The 27,525-nt window shown below is 37.5% G+C and overlaps 1 protein-coding gene across 1 annotated transcript in view; it reads right to left on the bottom strand.

The window, feature by feature from the left end:
• Positions 1-27,525, bottom strand: part of LOC126234390 (uncharacterized) — a 151,935-nt gene that overhangs the window by 43,847 nt on the left and 80,563 nt on the right. The window contains exons 6-8 of the mRNA XM_049943078.1: positions 19,294-19,360; positions 7,957-8,040; positions 7,806-7,877 (exon numbers count right to left, since the gene is read on the bottom strand). Of these exons, the coding sequence (XP_049799035.1) occupies positions 7,806-7,877; positions 7,957-8,040; positions 19,294-19,360 (223 nt within the window). The remainder of the gene's footprint in view (positions 1-7,805; positions 7,878-7,956; positions 8,041-19,293; positions 19,361-27,525) is intronic.

Below are 27,525 nucleotides of genomic sequence, written 5' to 3'. Positions count from 1 at the left end.
TGTTTAGTTTTAGCTTGATATGTCACCTCTGCATCTATTATCAGTTGCTCTTTACATCCTCATGCTCCTTTGCAACAGCCTTTTTGTTCTTCATTTATAATTTTGTTCTGTGTTGTGTGTGTCATTAATTTCTGTGTAATGACTGAAGTTAATATTTTGTATATTGTTGGTAGGCATGTTATGGGGCGATATTTTGCTGGGTTTGCTGTGTCTGCTTGATCTTTAGGTTTCAGATAAGTTATTCCATGTGTAAGTGTATCAGGGAATGTGTATGGGTCTGCAATGTACCTGTTAAATAATTTAGTTAGATGTAAAGGTGTTGAGGTGAACTTCTTTAGCCAGAAATTTGCTATTTTATCTTTTCCAGGGGCTTTCCAATTGTGCGTAGAATTAATTGCTCGGGTGACTTCATGTTGCAAAATTATCACTTCAGGCATTTGTTGTATCATCTTGTATGTGTCTGTTTCTGCTTGTATCCACCGTGCACGTCTGTTATGTTGTACCGGGTTTGACCATATGTTGCTCCAGAAGTGTTCCATGTCTGTTATATTTGATGGATTGTCTATTTTAATGTGTGTGTTATCTATTGTCTGGTAAAATCTCTTTTGGTTTGTGTTGAATGTTTGGTTTTGTTTCCTTCTATTTTCACTTTTTTTATATCTTCTAAGTCGTTTGGCCAAAGCTTGTAATTTCTGCTTCTTTTCATCTAATTGCTCTATCACTTCTTGTTGTGAGATTTTACCTAACCTTTTTCGTTTTTTGTCTGATATTTCATTTCTTATAAATTGTGTTAGCTGTCTGATGTCTTTTCTCAGTTTTTCTATTCTGATCTGTAGCCTGTGTTGCCATGCTGGTTTTATGGGTTTCTTCTGTGTGTTGGTTGGTTCTGATCTCTACCTAGTGTGTATATTTAGTGTAGTGAGTGCTCCTATATAAACCAGTAGTTGTTATTATTATTATTATTATTATTATTATTATTATTACTATTGTGAATGAATAATCGTTGTATTATAAATATTACTTTAGCATGCATATCTGCTTGCCCTGCACAGGCACAATTATGTACAACAATAATTATTGTAATTTAAAAAAAAATGTATTGAACACACTGATGATGCCAATTGTATGGAAAACATACTGAAAGGCAAATAAAGATTCTATTTCTATTCTACTTAAATGAGGAAATTTGGGAAAATGTGAGGTTGAATAACTCAAAATCCTTTGCATTTTTGCTACCAAAAATTGTTCTAGATCCCCTGTCAAACAGAACTCTCTTTATTCCAAAAGCCCTGTTGGTAAAAATCATGGTGTTGCAAAATATTTGCACTCAAACATTTCTGATAACTTCCTCAACTCAAATCCAGACTGAAAGAAGAAGAGTGTAAAATGACTGGGAGGGTGAAGGAAGATTGGAGCTTGAATGCTTGTTAGTGGTTTGCCAAATATAGCAGTCCTAAGTAATGAGATCATATCTCCCCTTGGTGAAAACTCCAAGACCATTGCCGAATAAAATGGTTTCTCATACTTTATGGAAATTTTCAGAATAAATGAAGAAAATGAGTTTTTTTAAGGTCCTCTTTAACAAATCAGACCCCACCACCCCTCCCCCCCTCTTTTTTGATGAAATCCTGGATGCATCCTTGTATGCAATACTCCTGTAACATTATATTTATTACTTGTGACATTTCTGTACATCTGGTCACCCTAATGTGTACAGAAGATTATGATAAGTTTAATTTTCTACATCTTTACTCAGCAAGCCTCCTAATGGAATGTGGGGGGGAGTACCTCTGGTACCACTACCTTCCCAGCTCCATTCACAAACTGGGGATGGGAAGAATGAATGTCAATATCAGTAAACCTCTGTATGAGCTCTAATTTATTTAATTTGCATGTAATGGTCATTTTGCCGGATGTAGATAAAGAAAAAGAGGCAGCAGTATGTCATCTTAATAATGAACTTGAAACATTTCACTCTGGAAAAGAAACTTCTGAAGAAACAGAGACTACTGCACACATGGTGCAAAATAAATCATAGAGAGATGCTGAATGAAATTCATTTGGCTGTCAAGAAGGCAATGCCTGAAGCCCTCAGTGACCACTGTTGTAGAATATTATTGAAAGATCTCTCACAAAACCCAAAGAAATTCTGGTCAAGTGTAAAGGCTACTTGTGATACCAGAGCAAGTATCTAGAAACTAATGGATGAGATAGGCACTGAAACCAAGGGTAGCAAAGCAAAAGCAAAAACACTGAATTTGATTTTCGAATGTCCTTTACAAATGAAAATCCTGTGTATTGCATTACTGGAAAGATGAGTGGTACAGGTATTATTATGTCATTCACAAAACTACCATCCAACATCCATTTGCTGTAGAATCTTAGAACATATTCTGAACTCGAACATAATGAGGTCTCTCCAACAGGATGACCTTCTCCAAGCCAACCAAAATGAATTCTGAAAACATTGGTCATGTGAAACCCAACTCTCACTTTTCTCACATCACACCCTGAAAGTCATGGATCAACACCTTTGCTGCTCATGTTGTACATTAATGCCCTTGTAGATGATATAAATAGCAACCTCAGACGTTTCACAGCTGATGCTGTCATATACACTCCTGGAAATGGAAAAAAGAACACATTGACACCGGTGTGTCAGACCCACCATACTTGCTCCGGACACTGCGAGAGGGCTGTACAAGCAATGATCACACGCACGGCACAGCGGACACACCAGGACCCGCGGTGTTGGCCGTCGAATGGCGCTAGCTGCGCAGCATTTGTGCACTGCCGCCGTCAGTGTCAGCCAGTTTGCCGTGGCATACGGAGCTCCATCGCAGTCTTTAACACTGGTAGCATGCCGCGACAGCGTGGACGTGAACCGTATGTGCAGTTGACGGACTTTGAGCGAGGGCGTATAGTGGGCATGCGGGAGGCCGGGTGGACGTACCGCCGAATTGCTCAACACGTGGGGCGTGAGGTCTCCACAGTACATCGATGTTGTCGCCAGTGGTCGGCGGAAGGTGCACGTGCCCGTCGACCTGGGACCGGACCGCAGCGACGCACGGATGCACGCCAAGACCGTAGGATCCTACGCAGTGCCGTAGGGGACCGCACCGCCACTTCCCAGCAAATTAGGGACACTGTTGCTCCTGGGGTATCGGCGAGGACCATTCGCAACTGTCTCCATGAAGCTGGGCTACGGTCCCGCACACCGTTAGGCCGTCTTCCGCTCACGCCCCAACATCGTGCAGCCCGCCTCCAGTGGTGGCGCGACAGGCGTGAATGGAGGGACGAATGGAGACGTGTCGTCTTCAGCGATGAGAGTCGCTTCTGCCTTGGTGCCAATGATGGTCGTATGCGTGTTTGGCGCCGTGCAGGTGAGTGCCACAATCAGGACTGCATACGACCGAGGCACACAGGGCCAACACCCGGCATCATGGTGTGGGGAGCGATCTCCTACACTGGCCGTACACCACTGGTGATCGTCGAGGGGACACTGAATAGTGCACGGTACATCCAAACTGTCATCGAACCCATCGTTCTACCATTCCTAGACCGGCAAGGGAACTTGCTGTTCCAACAGGATAATGCACGTCCGCATGTATCCCGTGCCACCCAACGTGCTCTGGAAGGTGTAAGTCAACTACCCTGGCCAGCAAGATCTCCGGATCTGTCCCCCATTGAGCATGTTTGGGACTGGATGAAGCGTCGTCTCACGCGGTCTGCACGTCCAGCACGAACGCTGGTCCAACTGAGGCGCCAGGTGGAAATGGCATGGCAAGCCGTTCCACAGGACTACATCCAGCATCTCTACGATCGTCTCCATGGGAGAATAGCAGCCTGCATTGCTGCGAAAGGTGGATATACACTGTACTAGTGCCGACATTGTGCATGCTCTGTTGCCTGTGTCTATGTGCCTGTGGTTCTGTCAGTGTGATCATGTGATGTATCTGACCCCAGGAATGTGTCAATAAAGTTTCCCCTTCCTGGGACAATGAATTCACGGTGTTCTTATTTCAATTTCCAGGAGTGTATAATGAAGTTATGTCTGAAAAAAGTTGCACAAATATTCAGTCATATATTGTTAAGTTGTCAAAGTGATGTAAAGATTAGAATCATGCTTTAAATGTTCAGAAATTTAAAACTGTGTGCTTCACAAAATGTAAAAATTTAATATCCTATGACTACAGTATCAAGAAGCTACAAATCAAATTGGTAAACCTACGTGCAAAAGTTTGTAGAGACAGGAAATGGAATGCTCACACAGGACCAGGCATAGGTAAAGCAGGTGGCAGACCTCAGTTCATTGGTAGAATGCTGGGGAAATGCAATCAGTCTACTTAGGAGATTGCTTATTGATCAGTTTCAAATACTGCTCAAGTGAGCAGGATTCGTACCAAATAGGACTAACAGAGGCTATTGACCATATATAGCAGGAATGATCACAGGTTTCTTTGACCCACAGGAGGGTGTCATGAAGGTGCTGAAGAAACTGAAGTGGCAGATAGTTGAAGAAATACACAAACTACCCCAAGGAAGCTTGCTTAGAAAATGTTTAATTTCTACCCTTACATCATGAATCTAGGAATATATCACCATTCCCTTTATATCACTCATGTACAATCATGAGAACGAGATTAGATTAGTTATAGCACACACAGAAGCATTTAAAGTCATTCTTGCCATACTCCATAAATGGAGTACCCTGTACCATGCCTTCCACAGTGATTTACAGAGTATGGATATAGATGTGAGAGGAAGCATTATGTTGCCCTGACTGTTCTCAGAAGATATGCTTTCACAATTTCAACAGTAAACCATTTAATGATGCATAATTTCTCTCTTGTAGCATATGCAATTGGAATTTGTTGAGCATCTCCATAACACTATCACACTTAATAAATCAGGGCTGACCATGGCATGCCAAACTTCACGCATGCAGCATGTGTGGGCCATGGGCGAGCCAGGGCCCAAACAGGGCTTTGCTTTGTCCTTCTTGGAAGTACCTGGAACAGTGTGACATTTCATTTAGCATTGCAGTGCAGCATTCTTTGGTCATCACAACTCTCGGAGTTCAGCAGAACAGTTCTGTCAGCACCTTTTAATCTTCAATATTTGTTTATGGTATGAGGGACAGTCACAGGTCCGGTGACCATTTGCGCAAAAAAAGGCAGTCCACCAATCTATCATCACAATCTTTTAAAATAAGTGGGAATGAAAGAAGAGAGGGATGAGAGTTCCCAATTTGCATAAGTGAGTGGCATTGCATATCTGCTATGAAATGGCATTACCTTACCATGCAGAAAGAATTTAAAGATTTAGTTGACAAGGAAATAGGAAAAAATTACAATGATCGACAGTCAGTATTCAGTGTTTTGTACATTAAAAAGCACTTTGTGCTAAATTTGTAGGCCTGGAGCATGTGAAGAAATTGGTGATACAAATTATTGCACACATTATTCCAAGAGGTACGCCAGGGATGATTTTTTTTATTTAAAACTCACTATTGTTGAATTTATGAAGGAAAAAGGAGTGCAGGAATGAAAATTAGAACATCCAGAATGAAATGCAGACTTCACATTTTAACTAGACTGCATGCTGCCCACAGTTAGAAACTGCAAGGTACCTTCTCTCTGATTGATGGGGGATGCATTTAAAAAGAAAATCACATTGTAGAAGGCACACATTTTGATAAAAACATTCCAGTTCCCTAAACTGACTTGCTTGAAGAAAACACAAGGTTTGAAGAATTCAGTGTGGCCTTGAAACAATTACAAGGAACTATAAAGATTTTGGGGAAACTATCAACCTTACATCTGCTCCTAAGATTTTTTGGACACCATTTGCCATTTCAGTTGAAATGGCTCCTATGCATGTGCATGTGCAGATGTAGCTGATTGACCTGCAAGGTAATTCCAGTTTTAATGACAGATATTTTGCCATGAAAACTGACCAGGACATCGACATTGCTTTCCTCAGGTAGAGTACAAGTCTCCATAATAAGGTTGCAAAAGTGCTACAGTATTTCAATTGGCATATTTGTGTTATAGGCCTTTTTTTATCATGAAACTAAGTAAGTTATGATTATGTGACAACTTGAGTGCAAAACTCTGTGAAATTGTCTGTGTCTGTTTGTATACCAGCAGTTTGTAGCAGATAAAAATTATATTGTGTCTTCAGTGTGCAAAAAGTAGTTGAATATTATTGAAAATATGTTTTGTTAGTGATAAATGTGAAATTCAGAATCAAGTAGTATGCTGTGTGCCTACACTGCAATTTAAATGCAGCACATTCACAGTTTCCCCCTCTTCTACCTCCTTGTAGTAAGATAGCATGGCATTGTGGTGGGGGAAATGTGAACTGAGGCTGAGGGCTTTGGCATTCATTCCCTGGGCATGGCTCGTGAGCCGAAATGTTGGCCGCTCCTGTACTAAAACACCACATGACAAAATGTTCAAAAATGTTTTGATGGTTCTCTTCTAGATCTTCTATTAATTCAGCTTCCTGAGAGCACCAAAGTGATAGCATTACTCAAGAATCAGTCCAAAAAATGTTTTTCAAGCTGCTTTTTTTCACAGATGAATTTTGTTTTAACATTCTTCCAACAAATCTCAGGTTGGAATCTGCAATTTTCATAATTATTTATATGTGTCCTTTCCATTTTAGTTCATTCTGACTTAGTACTCAGAGGTATTTTATGAATCATACTGTTTCCAATGGTTTATTGCTAATTGAATAATTGGACAGTAATGGACCTCTTGAGCTATTGACACACATTACATTTATTTATATTCAGGGCCCACTGCCAGTCACTGCACTAATTAGCAATCCTTCACATATTCTTGCATTTTTCCACTGAAATCTGATGCAACCCTTCCTCTATTCAACAGCATCATCTGCACAGAGCCTCATGATGCTTTTGACTTTATTCACTAAATCATTTGTGTACACTGCAAACAGTAACAGTTCTGCAAACTCCGTTGGGGTACTCCAAAAAATTATCTTTACACTTATAAGTTCATGTTTTGTTCACTGTGCAACAGTGTATAAAAGTATCAGATGCCCCGTGGAAATCAAGAAACATGGAATCAACCTGAATGCAGTTGTCTACTGCACTCTGATTCTCACGGACAGAAGGTGCTTGCAGAGTCTATGTTGATTTTCTTAGAGTATATCTTCATTCTCTAAAAAGTCATTATTTTCTAATATTCCTGATTCTTGGTTCATAAAAAATCATTTTCAGTGATGCAGGATTGCTATAGTTCCGATCATCTGGCCCAAGTCTACATTTTTGTGAAATAGTTACAGTGCTAAGACTGCCACAATTTGCACTAACTTAAATGAACATCTGACCTGTCTGCATTGTGAATTATTAACAAGAAATTAAGAGAGCCTCTGCAAGTTCTTTAGTTTAAATACCTACAGAAGCAATATTTTCAAAAGCCAGTAATCTACTGCCCACCTGTGTGCTGCCACTAGGGATGGCACTTTTAAGTACGGATCAAGTGTATGAGGAATTGGTGAGAGAATGATGTCAGATTAAACGATGTTATTTTCTGTGACAATATTGTACAATTTAATTATGCTAATTAGCCTCCAATCAACTGTGACTCTGTCTTCAGATCTGATGAGACTCAAGTAAACAGGGTGTTTTATTCTCTGCTATTTGGTACAGGATTTACGAGCCAGACAGAAAAATGTTTCTTGTTCAAATTGAAAATAAAAAAGAAAGAAAGAAAATGATGAAAAGAACACTTCATTTCTGTTTATTATTACTATCTTGTGATAAAAGAAATTACCTGCCTGGTTTTCTGGTGGCCCAATCCTGAATGAGTTCTCATCACATGGCTCATAGGCTATGGAGCACATACCTGCCAAATAAAATGGCACTACATAAACAACCAATTCTCAGATCTTGCTTTTGAAATGATGACAATAATTGTACCATACCTGATTCCTGCCTGACACAAATCAGGTAATCCTGGTTGGCTAAATGTCTTCCATTGTCAGCAAAGTTCATTGTTCGTATAATACCTGTTAATAAAAGATTCACAAGATATAATACCAGTAATGATAATCAGAAGAAAATCAGAACAAGTGTCCAAGTGGAAGAATACTAGGATAACTTGGTGATGGTCAAAAGAATAAAAGATTAACAAAAAAATCCAAAGGGAAATAAACAAATTACATTACTTTTTTTATAACTTACAGAGGTATTTCGAATATAGGAACAGCCTGAAATAACAAGTCAGTCACCACCAAAATTCATTAGGTTGTTACCAAGCCAGTGTTGCACAAAATACAATCTACATGGATGCTGGTAACACTGCAATCTGCTTAATTCATCTGTACATGATACGTTTCAAAGTAGAACAGCCATTAGTGCTAGTGAGTGAGAATGAAATAGCTCAGACAGCCAACTTGGTCATACAGAGCCACAGTATCATCTGGCCGTTGAACTTATTGTAAGCAGATTTGAAGAGATAGTCTGGTAATAATGTGTAACCACAAGTCTGCTTACTTATGATTCAACTGAGAGTTACAACATCCATCAGTGAGCAAAATTTTCTACAATTCAGCCAAAAGAATAGGACTGCAACTCTATTCTAAGTATGATTCTTCTATAGCTACCAGGAGGAGATATTAATTATTTTTCACATATTGCTTTATGTAGGTAATACATACACAGTTTTCCTCTATCTTACATACACCTTTTCCGGTCACGGCCAGAAGCCCATATGCATAATGCTAAAGTTTCCTCTAATATGTTTCTTCTATATAATGATGTCCTCAATGTAATGTTCATATTTCTGGAACCATAACCAATTATTTCCCTATTCATAGCATTTAAGACATTGGTGTAGATGTTTCATTTTCCATTCTGTAGATCTGTATGGCTCTGAAAGTTTGTGCTCAGTATGAGTCACACATCAGTGTCAATGTCTGAGTCACAAGAGATGTGACCACATCATACTTGTCACTTGTCTCATTGGTGCTACTTTGCTTTTTCTTTTCCCCACGTAAGAAAATGGTGAACATCTGTACAGTGTGTTTAATATTGTGCCCCTATTACACGATACACCTGAGATGCACTCCAACTGTACATTTTTGGACTGTAGATTGGTTCACATCGACCGATTACACGATACACATGGGATATTCCTGGCGCAAATCTGTGCATGCAAACTAATTGGAATAATACTTGAAAATGGAAAGAGAATGAGCAATTTTTGTAAGGTCATTTATTTGAATTAAAAATGGAAAATGGAAGTGAAAATAAAAGTGATAGTTAGTTGGAAGATGAACCTGAGACCATGTATACAAAGGCAGCTGAAGGATTTGAAACATTCAGGAGGTTTATGATGGCCCATAAACTTGAGGACACAACAATAGCATAACTTTCTCATTTGGAGCAAGAAATGGGTCTTATACACTCTAGAAGAAACCTGAAGCAAACAAGTTTACCTAACTACTTCAAAAAGTCCTAAGTACATGGTGTTCTAGTTGTGCCAATTCACAGTTTTTAGCAACTGTTTGACTGAAGTTGTATTTTACAAGTTCATTATTAAAGTAATTGTTTGCTGATAATTCTTTTTTAATTTTTTTTTAATTTTTACCATTCACTGGTTTTTCTATAGTATATCCTCAGTAAAATTTGATTCGACTTCTATAATTATCAACTGGAGGTCTTCCTCCTTATAGTGTCTTCCTCCATACAGTGTTCAGAATTCATGGTCCCTTAAAAAATCTTATGTAGAGGTTTATCGTATTATCACTCATCAAAGGATGAAGTATTTTGGGTAAGTTCCTTGGAATGTACATTGACCTGCAGGTCAGTGAATGACCATTCTCTTTATGGGCCAGTCAAATGGACTAGTCAAGGTCTGTCTTGTAAAGTAGTAATAGACAGGTTTCAATTCAGTGAGAAGTCAGATTTTGGTTATTCATCAGACTTCTATGTAAGGTACAGTTATTCATCAGACTTCCATGTAATGTATGCCTACTATCAAATTTCCTGGACAGTGCCTATGTTGAGAAAATGGAACTTTAGGCAAATGCACAAAACTCTATGAGATTCCACATCAAATTGTGACTGACAAGTATACAGACAGGAGTCAGAAAAAAGGGAAATTTTTAAATTTGTGTTGGTAGCCCTGGACGATTATTTATTTATTTTTGTGGCACCTGTATTATCACATTCCTGATATTGGACTTGTCAAAGTACAAAACAGTATAAAACATTACATATCTGTATTATGTACAAAATCTTATCATTTGTATTGTGGCATCGATAGGTCATAGTTACCATAGACAACATTAATATTTGGGACTAAGGTCGCTCATCTGAGCCGCCATATTAATTCAATCGGTTCTTATACCTTGTACTTTGTGCACGTGTATGATAATTGTCGAAATACATGCATGTGCAGATATTAGTGAGGACAGTTTATTCCATCTACCGCTATTTGTATCCTGTTCCCATAGTATCAACACATCTTCATAAGAAAAACATTATTTTGCTTAATTAGGTTATAAAATTATATCTGTACATACAGATAAAATAAAAGCTAGTGAAATACCTTGGTTGATTTTCCTAAAACTATTAAATACCAATACTTTAGTTAAATAGACATAGTAACATATGGCACAAAAGTTAGGTGCATAATCAGATACATACAGAGATAAAAGAAGTTAAGTTTTATCTAGGAATGGTTTGATGATTATAAATTTTTGTTTAGAGAGTTATGAAAGATCTACAGATTTGAGCAAAAATCCAGGTATTCATTAATGGTGCAGACATTGTTGTTTATTAGTAGATTTTTTAGTTGCTTTTTTTGTATTAATGTTTGGTATTTTTTGATGTTATCTAGCTATGCAATGTAAAGAATTTTTAGTTTGTAAATAGCATTGTCCCTGATATACTGATTTTCTGTGAACATCCCTATGATAATCATCCCTGTTCTTTGTTAGATAATTGTGGATCTCACTATTCTAAGTTGATACTTGATGGTTTTTAATGAAGCACTACTTTCAAATATAAATATAAATGGTTAGGTCATGATTTTTAATTACTTGAAGATACCTCTACATGATGCTCTGTAAGCAAAATCACTTATTAACCTTACAGCTTTCTTTCGAAGCTTAAAAGACTGTTTGGCAAAAGAGGTATTTCCCCACAATACTATACCATACCTCAGTAGACTATGCATGTATGCATAACAAATATTTAACCCTGTTTCAGTATTGCAGCAATCTTTAAGCATTCTTAATATGTAATAGTACTTGCTTATTTTTTGTTAAGCATTTCTAAATGTTTTTCCCATCTTAGATACTCATCCACCCATAATCCTAAAAATTTTGTGTGATTCTTTTGCTGAATTTGGCTATTTGATAATGTGAATTTTAGATTGATTCTGTTTTTGTTCATTATATGGTTGAAGTTCATCCATACAGTTCTGTTGTCATTGACAACTAGACCATTTTTCTGCCACTTCTGCTGTTCTGTCGAGTTTTTGCTGCATCTCATAATTATTCTTCCCTTTTATAATGAAGCTGTTATAATCAGCAAGTAATATAGTACCAGCTGTTGAAAACTGTTGTGCTAGGTCATTAATAGAAACCAATAATAACAATGGTCTCAATACCGAGGCTTGGGGCACCTCCTAATTAACTCTTTTATGTTCAGAATGGTGCACATTCCCATCCTGAGAAATTTGCACTCATTGTTTCCTATCAGTTAAATATGACTTGAACCACTCGTATAACCACAGACACCATAATAATATAGTTTTAACAGTAAAAGATTATGATTCATAAGAGAAAACGCTTTAGAATGGTCCAAAAACAACCCACAGATTAGTTCCTTCTCCCCAGTAACTTTGCAAACAAGTGTTAGGAAATTGAAGAGGGCCGTTTGTGTAAATTTGCATCTAGCAATCTGTCATACATTTTTATTTCAATTATTTTCAAAAACACAGATAATAATGATAGTGGTCTGAAATATTTAATGTCAAACTTGTCACCACTTTTATAAACTGGTGTTACTGTTGACTGCTTAATTTTACTTGGAAACACACCAGTTTCAAAGAGGTCATTGATTATGGCCACAAGTTGAGAGACAAAATTATCAGTACTATATTTAATAATTTTGTCAGGAATACCATCAAATCTGCAGGTCATTTTACTCTTTAGTTTACTGATAGTTGTTTGTACTTCTTTGGATGTTACGGGATACAGGTACATTGTCCTTTCATTTATTGGAACTATTACCTTTGACTGTGATTATATTTAGTTGTGATTATGTTTTGGACTACATTAATATAATGATCATTAAATATATTAGATATTAGAAGTGGATTATCGATAATTTCATTTGTGTGTATTATGGTGATTTTATTACTTGTATTTTCATGTTTGCATATGTTTCATTTATTGGAGTTATTACCCTTGACTGTGATTATCTTTAGTTGTGATTATGTTTTGGGCTACATTAATATAATGATCATTAAATTTATTAGCTATTAGAAGTGGATTATCGAGAATTTCATTTCTTTGTTTTATGGTGATTTTATTACTTGTATTTTCATGTTTGCATATGTTTCATTTATTGGAGTTATTACCCTTGACTGTGATTATATTTAGTTGTGATTATGTTTTGGGCCACATTAATATAATGATCATTAAATTTATTAGCTATTAGAAGTGAATTATCGAGAATTTCATTTCTGTGTTTCAACTTTCCACACTGATTCTAACTTTCCACACTGCTTTCATTTTGTTGTTATCCTTTCTGATATATGATTCATTGTGCTTCTTTTCTGCAGCAACTGTAGCTTCCCTGTGCTTTTTCCTATAAAACTGTACATATGGTTTCAAGGTAGTATTTTGCTTTGCACACTTATACAGCAGTCTAAGACTTTCTTATGACTCTGATTTCACTTGTTATCCATGAATTTGATTTTTTGTTTATTTTCATTCTCTTCAGATGGAGTGAAATGTTATAGCAGTATTTATAATTTGACAAGAACTTGTTGAATTTTATATCCACAGAACTATTGGTTTAAATGTTCCAATTTACATTTTTTAACATGAGATGAAAGACGCTAATGCTGTTATCATTAATTAATCTTCTCTCAATATAACTACTGTTGTCACTTTTGTCATGAGATTTCCTTGAAGTCAATTTAATTGCTTGATGGTCAGAGAAACCTGTATCCAATACCTCAGATTTAAAGCTACATTTTGTTTTGTCAATTAATTTTTGGCCAATAGTATTTTCACTTCTGCTGCCGTACCTGGTGATATTTTCTACACATATATCCCTATTGTATGTTTTTAGTAGATTAACCAGTTTCTGCCCTTAATGCTGAGTAATATATAGAAACCAGCCATTTAGTTGACATGGACTTTTGGGGTGCTGCACAAGGTGCATTTGCCACAAGGTTTTTTTTATTTTTATTTATTTATTTACTTTTTTTTTAAAAAAAAAAAACAGTAACAATGTGGAGACTGCATGTAGAGAATTTGCCATCATTACAATTTAAGAAGCCTTAATCATGTTCCATCAGCACATACAATAAACTATAAACAAAGAAATAGTGGTTGCTGGTGATTTCAATGTAGATTTCCTTAAAGACTCTCCCAATAAGAACTTATTTGAGTTAGTAACACTATCATTCAACTTAATTCCCACTGTAAAGTTCCCCACTAGGGTAGCCACGTGCTCACAAACAGCCATTGATAATATCTTTATAGAAAAGTCCAATGAACAAAATTATATTACAAAACCAATAGTCAATGGCCTCTCAGACCATGACATGCAGTTCCTTCTGTTAAATGTTAATACTGAACAGGATATAAAATATGTTAAATCTGAGCTCAAGAGGGTAATCAATAAGCCAAAAATTAATTATTTTAGGACACTCTTCAGAGACTTTCACTGGACTGATGTTTACAGTGCTCATGGCATGAACGAAAAATATAACACTTTTGCTAATAAAGTGCTTACCTTATTCGAACACTGTTTTCCCCCAAAACGTACCAAAGTTAGAGCAAAGTCTACAAAAAAGCCATGGAGCCATGGATTACTCGAGGAATAGGGGTATCTTGTAAAACAAAAAAAAACTGTATCTGTCAATCCGAAACAGTTCCGATGTTGATGCAATAGCACATTGCAAGAAATACTGCAAAATATTAAAGACTGTAATACGGATGTCAAAGCAAATATATTACAAGGAAAGGATAGTCATATCAGATAACAAAATAAAGACAATATGGGATATAGTGAAGGAGGAGACTAGTAGAACCAGACATGAAGAGGAACAAATAGCATTAAGAGTAAATGATACATTGGTGACAGATGTGTATAGTGTTGCAGAACTTTTTAATAAACATTTTATAACTGTTACTGAAAAGATGGGGTTGTCAGGTTCGGTAGATGATGTTATGGAATACCTCAGACCAGAAATTTCAAGCAACTTCCCTAATATGAATTTGACCCTCACTACCCCAACAGAAATAATGTCCATCATAAAATCTTTAAAATCAAAAACATCTAGTGGGTATGATGAAATATCAACAAAGTTAATTAAAGAAAGTGATTCTGAGCTAAGTAACATATTAAGCTATCTGTGTAACCAGTCATTTATCAGTGGAATATTTCCTGAATGGCTAAAAGATGTTGACGTTAAGCCACTGTTTAAGAAGGGAGATACAGAAATAGCATCAAATTTCCGTCCAATTTCACTGTTGCCAGCATTCTAAAACATTTTCGAAAAAGTAATGTACAGTCGGCTTTATAACCATCTTATCTCAAATAACATACTGTCAAAGTCACAGTTTGGATTTCTAAAAGGTTCTGATATTGAGAAGGCTATCTACACTTACAGTGAAAATGTGCTTAATTCATTAGACAAAAAATTGCAGGCAACTGGTATATTTTGAGCCGGCCGCGGTGGTCTAGCGGTTCTGGCGCTGCAGTCCGGAACCGCAGGACTGCTACGGTCGCAGGTTCGAATCCTGCCTCGGGCATGGGTGTGTGTGATGTCCTTAGGTTAGTTAGGTTTAAGTAGTTCTAAGTTCTAGGGGACTTATGACCTAAGATGTTGAGTCCCATAGTGCTCAGAGCCATTTTTGGTATATTTTGTGATCTGTCAAAGGCATTTGACTGTGTAAATCACAATATCCTTTTAAGTAAATCAGATTATTATAGTGTAACAGGAAATGCTGCAAAATGGTTCAAATCTTATATCTCTGGCAGGAAACAAAGGGTGTTATTAGGAAAGAGACATGTATCAAGCTATCAGGCATCATCCAACTGGGAACTAATTACATGTGGGGTCCCACAAGGTTCCATTTTGGGGTCCTTACTTTTTCTTGTGTATATCAATGACCTTTCATCAGTAACATTACCAGATGCCAAGTTTGCTTTGTTTGCCAGTGATACAAACATTGCAATAAATAGCAAATCAAGCGTAGTCTTAGAAAGATCAGCTAATAAAATATTTGTGGACATTAATCACTGGTTCCTAGCCAATTCTTTGTCACTAAACTTTGAAAAAACACATTACATGCAGTTCAGAACTTGTAAGGGGTGTCCCACGAGTACATGTCTAACATACGATGACAAGAAGACAGAGGAAGTGGACAGTGTTAAATTCTTGGGATTACAGCTTGATAATCAATTCAACTGGGAGGAGCACACCACAGAACTGCTGAAGCGTCTTAACAAATCTCTGTTTGCAATGCGAATTTTGTCAGACATAGGGGATATAAAAATGAAAAAGCTGGCATACTATGCTTACTTTCATTCCATAATGTCATATGGGATTATTTTTTGGGGTAATTCATCATGTCAAGCTAAAGTCTTCCGGGCACAAAAACGTGCAGTAAGAGTTATATGTGGTGTGAACTCAAGAACATCCTGCAGAAGCCTGTTTAGGGAACTAGGGATACTAACTACTGCCTCCCAATATATTTATTCCTTAATGAAATTTGTCATTAAAAATATATCATTTTTTTCAAACCAACAGCTCAATTCATGGAATCAATACTAGAAATAAGAATAATCTTCACAAGGATTTAAAGTCACTTAGTCTTGTACAAAAAGGTGTGCATTATTCAGGAACACACATTTTCAATAACTTGCCAACAGCCATAAAAAGCTTAACAACCAATGAAATTCAGTTTAAGAGAAGCCTAAAGTATTTATTGGTGGCCAACTCCTTCTACTCCATTGATGAATTTCTCAGTAAAACCAACTGATTTTTATATATATAACTTCTGCGCAATTTAAGTGCAGTAATGTGTTCATTGTAAATGTGTGTGTGTGTGTGTGTGTGTGTGTGTAAGTACAATCTAACTTCTGCACCATTTCAGTGCAGTAATGTGTTCATTGTAAATAAGTATTATAGTAGTTGTATTACATGTTTATTACCTTATAAATAAATAAAAAACTTTTTTTATTTTAAATTCAGTGCATTAGTTTTGTAAAATGATGACGATCATTTCACTTGGGACCTGTGGAATGGTACATTAGCTTATTTGTTTTAGTTGTAAATATTTGTCATGTATTGTTGTTTTCCTGACATGTTCCACATCCTGGAGGACCTCCTCACTATGGATCAATTGGAATGAAAGTAAATCTAATCTAATCTAATCTAATCTTGTGGATACATAATTTTGAGGATACATGCTCAACAACAAAAAAAGAAACCTTTGGACTGAGTGTAAACTGTTCATACACCACAGACAATATCAAAGCCATCTGAGATACTGTCATAAGAAGTCCATACTGTTCACTTCATCAAAAGGCATCATCTTTACTGTTGTATAGTTCAAGTGTTTGAAGAATATTGGTACAGGACTTTCATTACCATCCATTCAAGTTGACAGATGTCCAGGAACTGAAATGCAATGATCCAACTAATACAATGTCAATTATGAGAACTAATGGTTGAAAAGATAAACAACGATAATGAGTTTGTTAACGGCCTGTGGATGTCAGATGAAACAAATCTCCATCTGAGGATTTGTTAAAAAACAACATTTTCATTACTAGGCACAAAAGTATCCTCCTCTACTGCACCAACAACCACTGCACAACAATGAAGTTATCATATGAGGTGCTACGACACCATATGACATAAATAGGAGCTCCTTTTTTTTTTTTTAGGACAAAAATGGCTTTGCGAATAGTCACATTGGAGCAGTATATTGTCATGCTCAAAATCTATAGGTATTCCCACATATTACTGACAATGTCTGGTTTCAGCAAGATGGATCAATGTCACACAGCACAAATACTTGATGGCTGTTGTAAGCCAGTTATTTGGAAACCATATAATTTCAAGAGATGGTGTCATTCCATGGCCTCCTGGATCTCCAGATCTATCAGCATGAATTTTTTTCTTTTGAGGTCACCTTAAATGCAAACTGTATCATAATTGACCTGCTATAACAGAAGAATTCAGAGCTAAGATCCAAGAAGCAATTGCCAAAATTCCTGTTGAAATGTACAACTTATCCAAGAGACTGTTTGAATGTTTTCACAAAAGTGGAGCTCACCTGCAAGATGTCATCTTCAAGAAATAAATTCACTTAATGTAGTCTTAAATTGCATGTTTGTTACTATGAAATGAAATGATCATGTGGCATTGTTAGCCGGGAGGCCCCATCCAGGGAAGTTCGGCCACCCAGTGCAAGTCTTATTTCAGTTGGCGCCATTCTGGGCGACTTGTGTGACAGTGACCAGAATGAAATGATGATTAGAACACCTCAACTCAAACCCAGGCCCACTGCATGGGAGGCAAGCACGTTACCACTCAACTAAGCAGGTGGACTTTTTGACTATTATATGACACAAATAAATTTACTTAACACATTTCTTTCTTAAAAATATTTAATTTTTTCAATTTCCCATTTCTCTGAATCAGCCTGCATAAGAGATGGAATCCTCTTTATGCTGGTCCAATGAGTGATGAATTGATCCTACAAAATATCAGTGACACAGTGCTTAGAACTTCACACGTTGATGAATACCTTTCAGCAAACAAATCTGTATACAAAGCGGTCAGGTCAATCTCACATCCGAAGTAACATAGAGCATTTTTATGAGGCTCTTGGGAGCATACACAATTTTAAGAAAAATGGAATTTACCACCTTTGGAGTGTCCATATGTGCAGTATTACTAGGGACAACTACACATTATTCGTGCAATAAGTGACTGACATTTCCTCAGATTAGAAGCCTTGTTACTGTTTACCACGTTTGTAAATTAAATATGGTTTTTAATGACTCCACCTCTAATCATCATCATCAGTGGACTCATTTTAATTCTATAAAATATTATTCAAATTTTCAGTAAGTTTTCTGTTTTAGGCCTAAAATCTATAACATTTATTTCACTTTGATGTGATTTCTGACTTAAACTGGATTAATTCTAAATATTATACTGTAGAGGTTGGCCTGCTTTTACGCATTTTATGACCTGGCAGCATGCTGTCTCCGAAGTAGTCAAAAAATATCCTCCTTTTATCAAAAGGCCACTGTTTTTAACACTTTTCCTAAGAATGAAGTAGAACATGCTCTATAGCTACATTTTGCATCATGTTGTGCATCCTGTGTGTGGTTTCAGGGTTGTATTTTTGCACATTGTTCTTCACACCTTTTTCCACTTCACTCTCACCTTGTATTACAGATATTCACAAAAAAATGAAATTTTGAAAAATGAATGATGCCACACTCACTGTGAGATGTTATTTATTTTTTAAAAAAAGAATTTTCCTGGTTTATGTAGAATGGTGAAATCAATATGGTTAATGGATACCCACAGCAGACATTATAGACAGAGTACCATGAAATGTCAGTTATTGTTGATTTATTGTATATCATAGTGTTAGAAATAATGTGTTAGAAAACATAACAACAACATTTCATTTGATCAAATTTGCATGGCAGTCAGTTGAACTGTAAGTTTCAATATAGATTCCATGCCTTTAAACTGGAAACAATAGTCTGAAATTACTGCTGCGACTCAGTTCTCTGTTCCACTACACTGACTCTGTACAAAGGCTAGAAACTGATCTAAATAGTAATATAATCACTCATCCACTGTAACCTGTAACAGAATTGGTCTACAACAAGAATCTTTGACACTACACTACCATTTGACAAATTCTGAGTACTGGCCCCAGCAGAACTGTAGAGAATTTAGTAACACACATTTCTCTGTGACTTAGTTTGTGGAAAATAGTTAAAAATATGCAAGTATTGTGATGAAACCTTACCAGTTTCTCCCTGGTGGTACTGCAAACATCCAGCTGGAGCCCTCTGGTTGAAAACAATCTGGGACACCTGCACTATCAAACAATTCATTTACTATCACTTCTACTGCTTTTCTTCCAATGGAAGTTACATTTCATAGAATTGTTTAATAATTTGCTGTTCTATTTATATGTATTATAAGAAACTCACAAATAGTACAAAAATACACTACTTTTCTGTGACTTAGTTTTTCCCTTACTATATCAGTTCAATGGCAAAATTATTTAACAATTCATTTTAGTTCTTCCCAGCACAACATATAATTTTAATGTCTTTTTCAAAAGGAAAAGGAAAACTGAAAACTATTAGTATCTGAAGAGAATAGTGATCAGCTGCCAAAACAGGATCATCTGGAACAGGGATGAAATATTTAAAATACACTTGAATCTTAGTTTTAAGTACAAATCTCTCCATGAAACTGAGGTTGGGGAACACAAAAATAATATACAAGAACCTGCAGGGAAAGAAAAGTTGCTTCACATCAAGAGAGAGATAAGATGATATCTTTATTTTCATTTTTTTTAAACATGATAATAGTCTCTTGTCACTTTCTAACCATCTTTACTTTGTATCAGTCCCAATATCTTGTATCATTCCCACTCAATTGGAAGCAATTTTTTCTCACTCTCAACAGTCTAACCCATTTTGTTGAAGTTCAAATGTTACCGGTATGTAATACAGATGTCGCTATGTGTATGTTTCCAAATCAACTGTTAGTAGTTTTCTGTTATTCTTTGAATATTGAGTTGTGAATGAGGTTTTTCTGTGCTTATATGTCATGCCTGTATGGTCAAACCACTTCCGAACAGGTTATGGGCCCAGGTAATGTGATCAGCAAAAACGTTTCTCAATTAGATGAAAATTGACATCCATAAGCTTAAAAGTTTGGAAATTAATAAGTCACTTAACCCTCTGAGGCATAGTGGCTCTGTTTCAGTCCACCTAGCCTCTTATTTTTTTCTCAGCCAAGTAACATTGTGGCTTCAACTGAATCCACCTGCTCTCAAACCTACATAGTGCTGTCATTGCAGGAATTTTTGTAAATAGGACCAGAGTCTGCTTCATTGGCATAAGAAAGTTTCTAATCCTGGTATTTACTTAAGTTATGTTGCCTGCTGTTCAATTCACTCAAGAAAACATTTCTTGTGCATATACAAGGAGTGGTCTTAGATATATATATTTTTTGAAATGTCATAGATAAGATGTGTACTATGTTAATATACGAAACAAAATATGTAGTTAGCACATTATGTGCAATACTACTGTGGCTTCATTTGGGGCCACTGTGCTTGACTATGCATGTCCAGACCTAACCTTTATTTTTTCCTCCCCAGAACACAATGTCTAAGAAAGAGAAAGGAATACTAGAAATTTTGGATAAAGTTCCATCTGAACCTGAATTAGAAAGTGATGAAAGTGACCTTGATGCCAATCCTGATTCTGTTCTGGACATTATTGTTGAAGAAAGAGGGCATTAAGAAGCCCCCCATTTAAACTCCTGGGAGTCCTAATAATTTCTGAGAGTGAAAGCGATTATGATGACAATGATGATGATAGTTTTAGTAGTGATTATCTTCTCCTGCCACTAACACATGGAGTTAAATTTTTAGTGGTGGTATAAAGTGCCTTGACTTCAATGAATATGTTGGTGTAAAGTGCAAATTGAAAGATGAAGGTAACACACGGCACCACATAATTTCTTTTCAGTGATTTTCTGTGATAATTTGATTGAAGATTTATTGTTTCAAACTAACTCATACGCCACTCAAAAAGCCAAACCACTTAACCTCTAGCGAAAGATGAAATGTTAGTTTTTCAACCAATAAATTCTTTTATGGGAATACAACAACCTCATAGTTACTATGACTGTTGATCTTGCCATGAAGTGTTAAGACACAATTATGTAAGTTCACCCATGACCCTAAATAGATGTGGATGACTACTATCACATATTCATTTGAATGATGCCAAGAAGGGATTCTCCAAATTACAATAAGCTTTATAAGACCAATGCTTAACACATTGACCAATAATTAAGCATAGTGAAATTCAAAGATAGAATTATTTAATAAGCAGTACATGTCCAAGAAAACCCTCAAAAGAGGATATAAGATATGGCTTTGAGCCTATAAATTACAAATTGTTTGTGGGTTTCAAGTGTACACTGGGAAAGAATGATACGGCTGAGGTTAATTTAGGACAAAGAGTTATATTTGATTTGTGCAAGGGTCTGGAAGTGAATTGTTACGATACACTTTTTGATAACTACATCACAAGTTTGTCATAAGTAGAAAAGCTAACACAACATGAGATGCCACGTTGTGGTATTGTCAAGCGTGATCGCAAAGGTTTGCCACAATTAGAGCATGAGAAAGAGCTCAGTAGAGGGGACTCTGATTGATTAGTGAGGAATGATGGAATAGCCTGTATAAAGTGGAAGGAAAAAGGCACTCTAATGGTTTTATCGACCATCATTTCTCCAGGTGACATTACTGTTGTAAGCAGAAAGGGTGCTGATGGTAGCATAAAGCAAATTGCTTGTCCTAACATTGCTAAGACATATTATGTGAATATGGGATGCGTTGACAAAGCTGACGTGATGACCATTCTAGACAAATGACAACAAAGCAAAAAGATCCTGGATAAGATTGTTTTGGTATTTTGTTGATGTATTAGTTATAAATTCATTTATTTTGTACACACTGTGCGACACTGGTAGGAGTTTATGACTCAATGAATTCAGAAGGAATGTCGTAACTGGTTTAGTAGGTATTAGAAAAAAGTGAGAGATTTATCAGATCAATTACATAGTACACAACCCCCTTAGAGATTCAACCACAGGTGCCCATGGAAAAAGAGAAAGCTGGAATCAAAATATGCACCATACTATGGGCCTCCAAAACATTGTGCATACTATAGTATGAGAAAGACCCCTTATAGATCCAGATGAAGTTGTAAAACATGAGATGTAGGCCTATGCTTGTCATCTGACAGCAAACATTTCATTCCTTTCCATAATTAGCTGCATATTTGAGTGTATGTAGGGTATGTTGTGCATTTTTTATATATTGTGGATCTTGCTAAGATTTGCTGCAGCAGCTTCAAATGAAGCCACCCCCTAACTTCTATGTAAATATACAAAAAAATTAGTAACTTGCTATTTTCATTTCCTTATTGTGTAATTGATTTACTTTAATCAAATGCAGTGGTTCTGTGCTCTATGCCTCAAAGGATTAACATGATGCATATAGAGCATATGACTGATACACGGAGATGGAGTAGAAATGCTCTCATTTGATAACTACAACACATGGAAAATACAAATTGAAGCACTACTCATCAAAAACAACAGCTGGGGATATATATCTGGAGACATACAGCAACCTGCAGAGTCTGGTGAAGGTGAGCTGCTCACAGTTGCACTAGCTATATACAAAGCATAGATAGCAGCAGACAGAAAAGGAAAAGCAACCCTAATTTTATCCATCAATCCCACTAACCTGAAGAAAGTACAGAACTGCACTACATCATGTCTGGTATGGCTTAAACTTGAATCATCCTATGCATACAAAAAGACCTGCTCACAAAGCAATAGTGTGCAGAAGCCTCACACTTCCCAAAATGCGATCTAGTGATGACCTGACACAGCTTACTAAATTCCTCAATGCTGTGCATAAGTTACAAGCAATGGATGTTCAAATAAACAATGATTTGATGTCAATAATACTGCTCTATAGCCTTTCAGATAGCTCCAACAATTTTACATGTGTTATTGAATCTACATCTACATCTATAATCTGCAGAATCATCATGAAGTGCGCGGCAGAGGGTACATCCCACACACTACACGCAGCAAGCGGCTACACGGGTAGCAGGGGTTGTGTGGCGTGGACTGGGCGGTTTTTTAGGTTAGATGGCCTCGGGCAAGTACAGAAAGGGCAGCAGCCTCAAAGGGTGCGGGGCAAAGTCAGGACATGTGGGGGCCAAGCAGCAATCGGTATTGTAATTGTAAACTGTCGAAGCTGCATTGGTAAAGTACCGGAAATTCAAGCGCTGATAGAAAGCACTGAAGCTGAAATCATTATAGGTACAGAAACCTGGCTGAAGCCAGAGATAAATTCTGCCCAAATTTTTACAAAGGCACAGACGGTGTTTAGAAAGGATAGATTGCATGCAACCGGTGGTGGTGTGTTTGCCGCTGTTAGTAGTTGTTTATCCTGTAGTGAAGTAGAAGTGGATAGTTCCTGTGAATTATTATGAGTGGAGGTTACACCCAACAACCGAGCTAGGTTAATAGTTGGCTCCTTTTACCGACCTCCCGACTGAGCAGCGTTAGTGGCAGAACAACTGAGAGAAAATTTGGAATACATTTCACATAAATTTTATCAGCATGTTATAGTCTTAGGTGGAGATTTCAATTTACCACATATAGGCTGGGACACTCAGATGTTTAAGACGGCTGGTAGGGACAGAGCATCGAGTGACATTATACTGAGTGCACTATCCGAAAATTACCTCGAGCAACAGAGGAAGATCACACTGCAGTTCCTTCTCTAAATCCTCGCACAAACGAAAAAATGGCTGACATCGAAATAAGTGTCCAAGGAATAGAAAAGCCACTGGAATCACTCAACAGAGGAAACTCCACTGGACCTGACAGGATACCAATTCGATTCTACACAGAGTACGCAAAAGAGCTTGCCCCCCTTCTAACAGTCGTGTACCGCAAGTGTCTAGAGGAACGGAAGGTTCCAACTGATTGGAAAAGAGCACAGGTAGTCCCAGTCTTCACCACGGGACAGCTATGGTTGCAGGTTCGAATCCAGCCTCGGGCATGGATGTGTGTGATGTCCTTCGGTTAGTTAGGTTTAATTAGTTCTAAGTTCTAGGTGACTGATGACCTCAGAAGTTAAGTCGCATAGTGCTCAGAGCCATTTTTTTAGTCCCAGTCTTCAAGAGGGGTCGTCGAGCAGGCGCGCAAGACTATAGACCTACATCTCTGATGTCGATCTGTTGTAGAATTTTGAAACATGTTTTTTGCTCGCGTATCATGTCGTTTCTGGAAACACTAAATTTGCTCTGTAGGAATCAACATGGATTCCGGAAACAGTGATCGTGTGAGACCCAACTCGCTTTATTTGTTCATGAGACCCAGAAAATATTAGATACAGGCTCGCAGGTAGATGCCATTTTCCTTGACTTCCGAAAGGCATTCGATACAGTTCCGCACTGTCACCTGATAAAGTAAGAGCCTATGGAATATCAGACCAGCTGTGTGGTTGGATTGAAGAGTTTTTAGCAAACAGAACACAGCATGTTGTTCTCAATGGAGAGACGACTACAGACGTTAAAGTAACCTCTGGCGTGCCACTGGGGAGTGTTATGGGACCATTGCTTTTCACAATATATATAAATGACCTAGTAGATAGTGTCAGAAGTTCCATGTGGCTTTTCACAGAAGATGCTGTAGTATACAGAGAAGTTGCAGCATTAGAAAATTGTAGCGAAATGCAGGAAGATCTGCAGCGGATAGGCACTTGGTGCAGGGAGTGGCAACTGACCCTTAACATAGACAAATGTAATGTATTGCGAATACATAGAAGGATCCTTTATTGTATGATTATATGATAGCGGAACAAACACTGGTAGAAGTTACTTCTGTAAAATATCTGGGAGTATGCGTGCGGAACGATTTGAAGTGGAATGATCATATAAAATTAATTGTTGGTAAGGCGGGTACCAGGCTGAGATTCATTGGGAGAGTCCTTAGAAAATGTAGTCCATCAACAAAGGAGGTGGCTTTCAAAACACTTGTTCGACCTATACTTGAGTATTGCTCATCTGTGTGGGATCCGTACCAGATTGGGTTGATGGAGGAGATAGAGAAGATCCAAAGAAGAGCGGCGCGTTTCGTCACAGGGTTATTTGGTAACCGTGATAGCGTTACGGAGATGTTTAGCAAACTCAAGTGGCAGACTCTGCAAGAGAGGCACTCTGCATCACGGTGTAGCTTGCTCGTCAGGTTTCGAGAGGTTGTGTTTCTGGATGAGGTATCGAATATATTGCTTTCCCCACTTATACCTCCCGAGGAGATCACAAATGTAAAATTAGAGAGATTCGGGCATGCATGGAGGCTTTCAGACAGTCGTTCTTCCCGCGAACCATACGCAACTGGAACATAAAAGGGAGGTAATGACAGTGGCACGTAAAGTGCCCTCCGCCACACACCGTTGGGTGGCTTGCGGAGTATAAATGTAGATGTAGATGTACCAATTGCTATGTGTCAGTTACTATGGTTTCTTCCCATTCCACTCACATATGGAGCACGGAGAGAATGATTGTTTCGGTGCCATTGTGCATGCTGCAATTATTCTGATCTTGTCCTCATAATTGCTGTGTGAGTTATATGTAGAGGATTATAGTATATTCCTAAAGTCGCCATTTAAAGCCAGTTCTTTAAACTTTGTTAGAAGACTTTCTCGGATTATTTTACTCATATCTTCAAGAGTCCACCAGCTCAGTTTCTGCAGCACCTTAATAACACTCTGCCATGGATCAAACAAAACTGTGACCATTCATGCTGCCCTTCTCTGTATATGTTCAGTATCCCCTGTTAATCAAATCTGGTATGGGTCCAACCCATTTGAGAAATGTTCTAGAACTGGTCATGTGAGTGTTCTGTGAGCCAGATCCTCTGTAGACTGACTGCACTTCCCCAGCTTTCTACAAATAAACTGAAGTCTGCCAACTGCTTTATCCACAACTGATTGGGATTGAACCGTCGTCCTCCCGAATGCGAGTCCAGTGTCTAACCACTGCGCCACCTCGCTCGGTGGCTGGGCTGAATAAAGCCGAACCGGGGAATGCCAATCGCTGTTTGTTTATGTGGCTGATTGGGTGTGCGAATGATCAGCGTTGTTATAATCGGCGAAATCCATAGATTCAGGGTGCAAATAAACTAATAACATGAATAACAGATAGGGAAGATTACTATTATCTTCTCCGCGTATCCAAGAAAATGAAATTTTGACAGAAAATAATGTTTGCCAGATCGCTACACTACCCGTCGTACAGTCCCCGATTAGTAGCCGCTTTACGGTCTATTCTGGGAATAGCGCGAAAACGCGTTTAAGAACACGTAGTAACGTTCAAACGGAGAATAAACGCGGGATAACTGAACCTGTGATTCAGGCAGGGTTAGTGAAGTTAACCGGAGAATAAGTTTTCGCAATGGTAGGAATAGTTACAGAGTTAGTGATGACAAGATTGTTTGTTAGAACGACGAAGCAGAGGAAACGGGGATATCACACAAATTATACGAAAGAATACGACGATTCCAAATTTATATAAAAATTTCGTACTACTACTTTTCGATCTTATGTTTGAGAGACTGGAGCGTATGAATGAAATGTGAAACTATTTCCTACCATAAAACTTTCTTGCTTGTAGTAGGCCTAACAGGCATTTGATATTGGTACTTCGTGAATTAAGTAGCGACTTCGTTCTGAACTCTCTTGGTAATTCCTTCTTGAAAAGTGAACACCAGAACTTCATCAACAGAAAAAATTGCCCTCTTACAAAATTATCCTTCTAATGGTTTCCTAAAGAAAGTTCACAAAATTAACCTCAGTAAATTGTTTTGTGAGAATGTTTCAACATATGTTGTTTTTCTAGAAATTTTTGAGCTGCAACAGTTCAAGACAGAGGTTTCAGTTGTATTTGGCTAATGAAAATAGTTGTGGGTTTCGGCCATGGCTAGCAAACCGTAAACGCATCATAATCACAAAAAAAGGATGAGACTTAATTTTTATTTTACTTGAGGGACGTTGCGTTAGGCATCCTACTTTTTTCTTACATTTTGGTTAAAAAATGGTTCAAATGGCTCTGAGCACTATGGGACTCAACTGCTGTGGTCATCAGTCCCCTAGAACTTAGAACTACTTAAACCTAACTAACCTAAGGACATCACACACACCCATGCCCGAGGCAGGATTCGAACCTGCGACCGTAGCAGCAGTGCGGCTCCGGACTGTAGCGCCTAGAACCGCAAAGCCACCGATGCCGGCAAATTTTGGTTATCTATTTGTGTACACAAGGTACTACAAAGCTGCAATGTAACGAGTATTTGATTTATGCGTAATTAATATCCACATGCGTGCAATTTGTCACGGTCCAAGACACAAACACGACAGCAT

The sequence above is a fragment of the Schistocerca nitens genome, chromosome 2, assembly GCF_023898315.1.
Source record: "Schistocerca nitens isolate TAMUIC-IGC-003100 chromosome 2, iqSchNite1.1, whole genome shotgun sequence".
Lineage (NCBI taxonomy): Eukaryota > Metazoa > Arthropoda > Insecta > Orthoptera > Acrididae > Schistocerca > Schistocerca nitens.
Note: the sequence above shows the minus strand (reverse complement) of the source record. Positions and strands in the feature narration are given on the sequence as shown.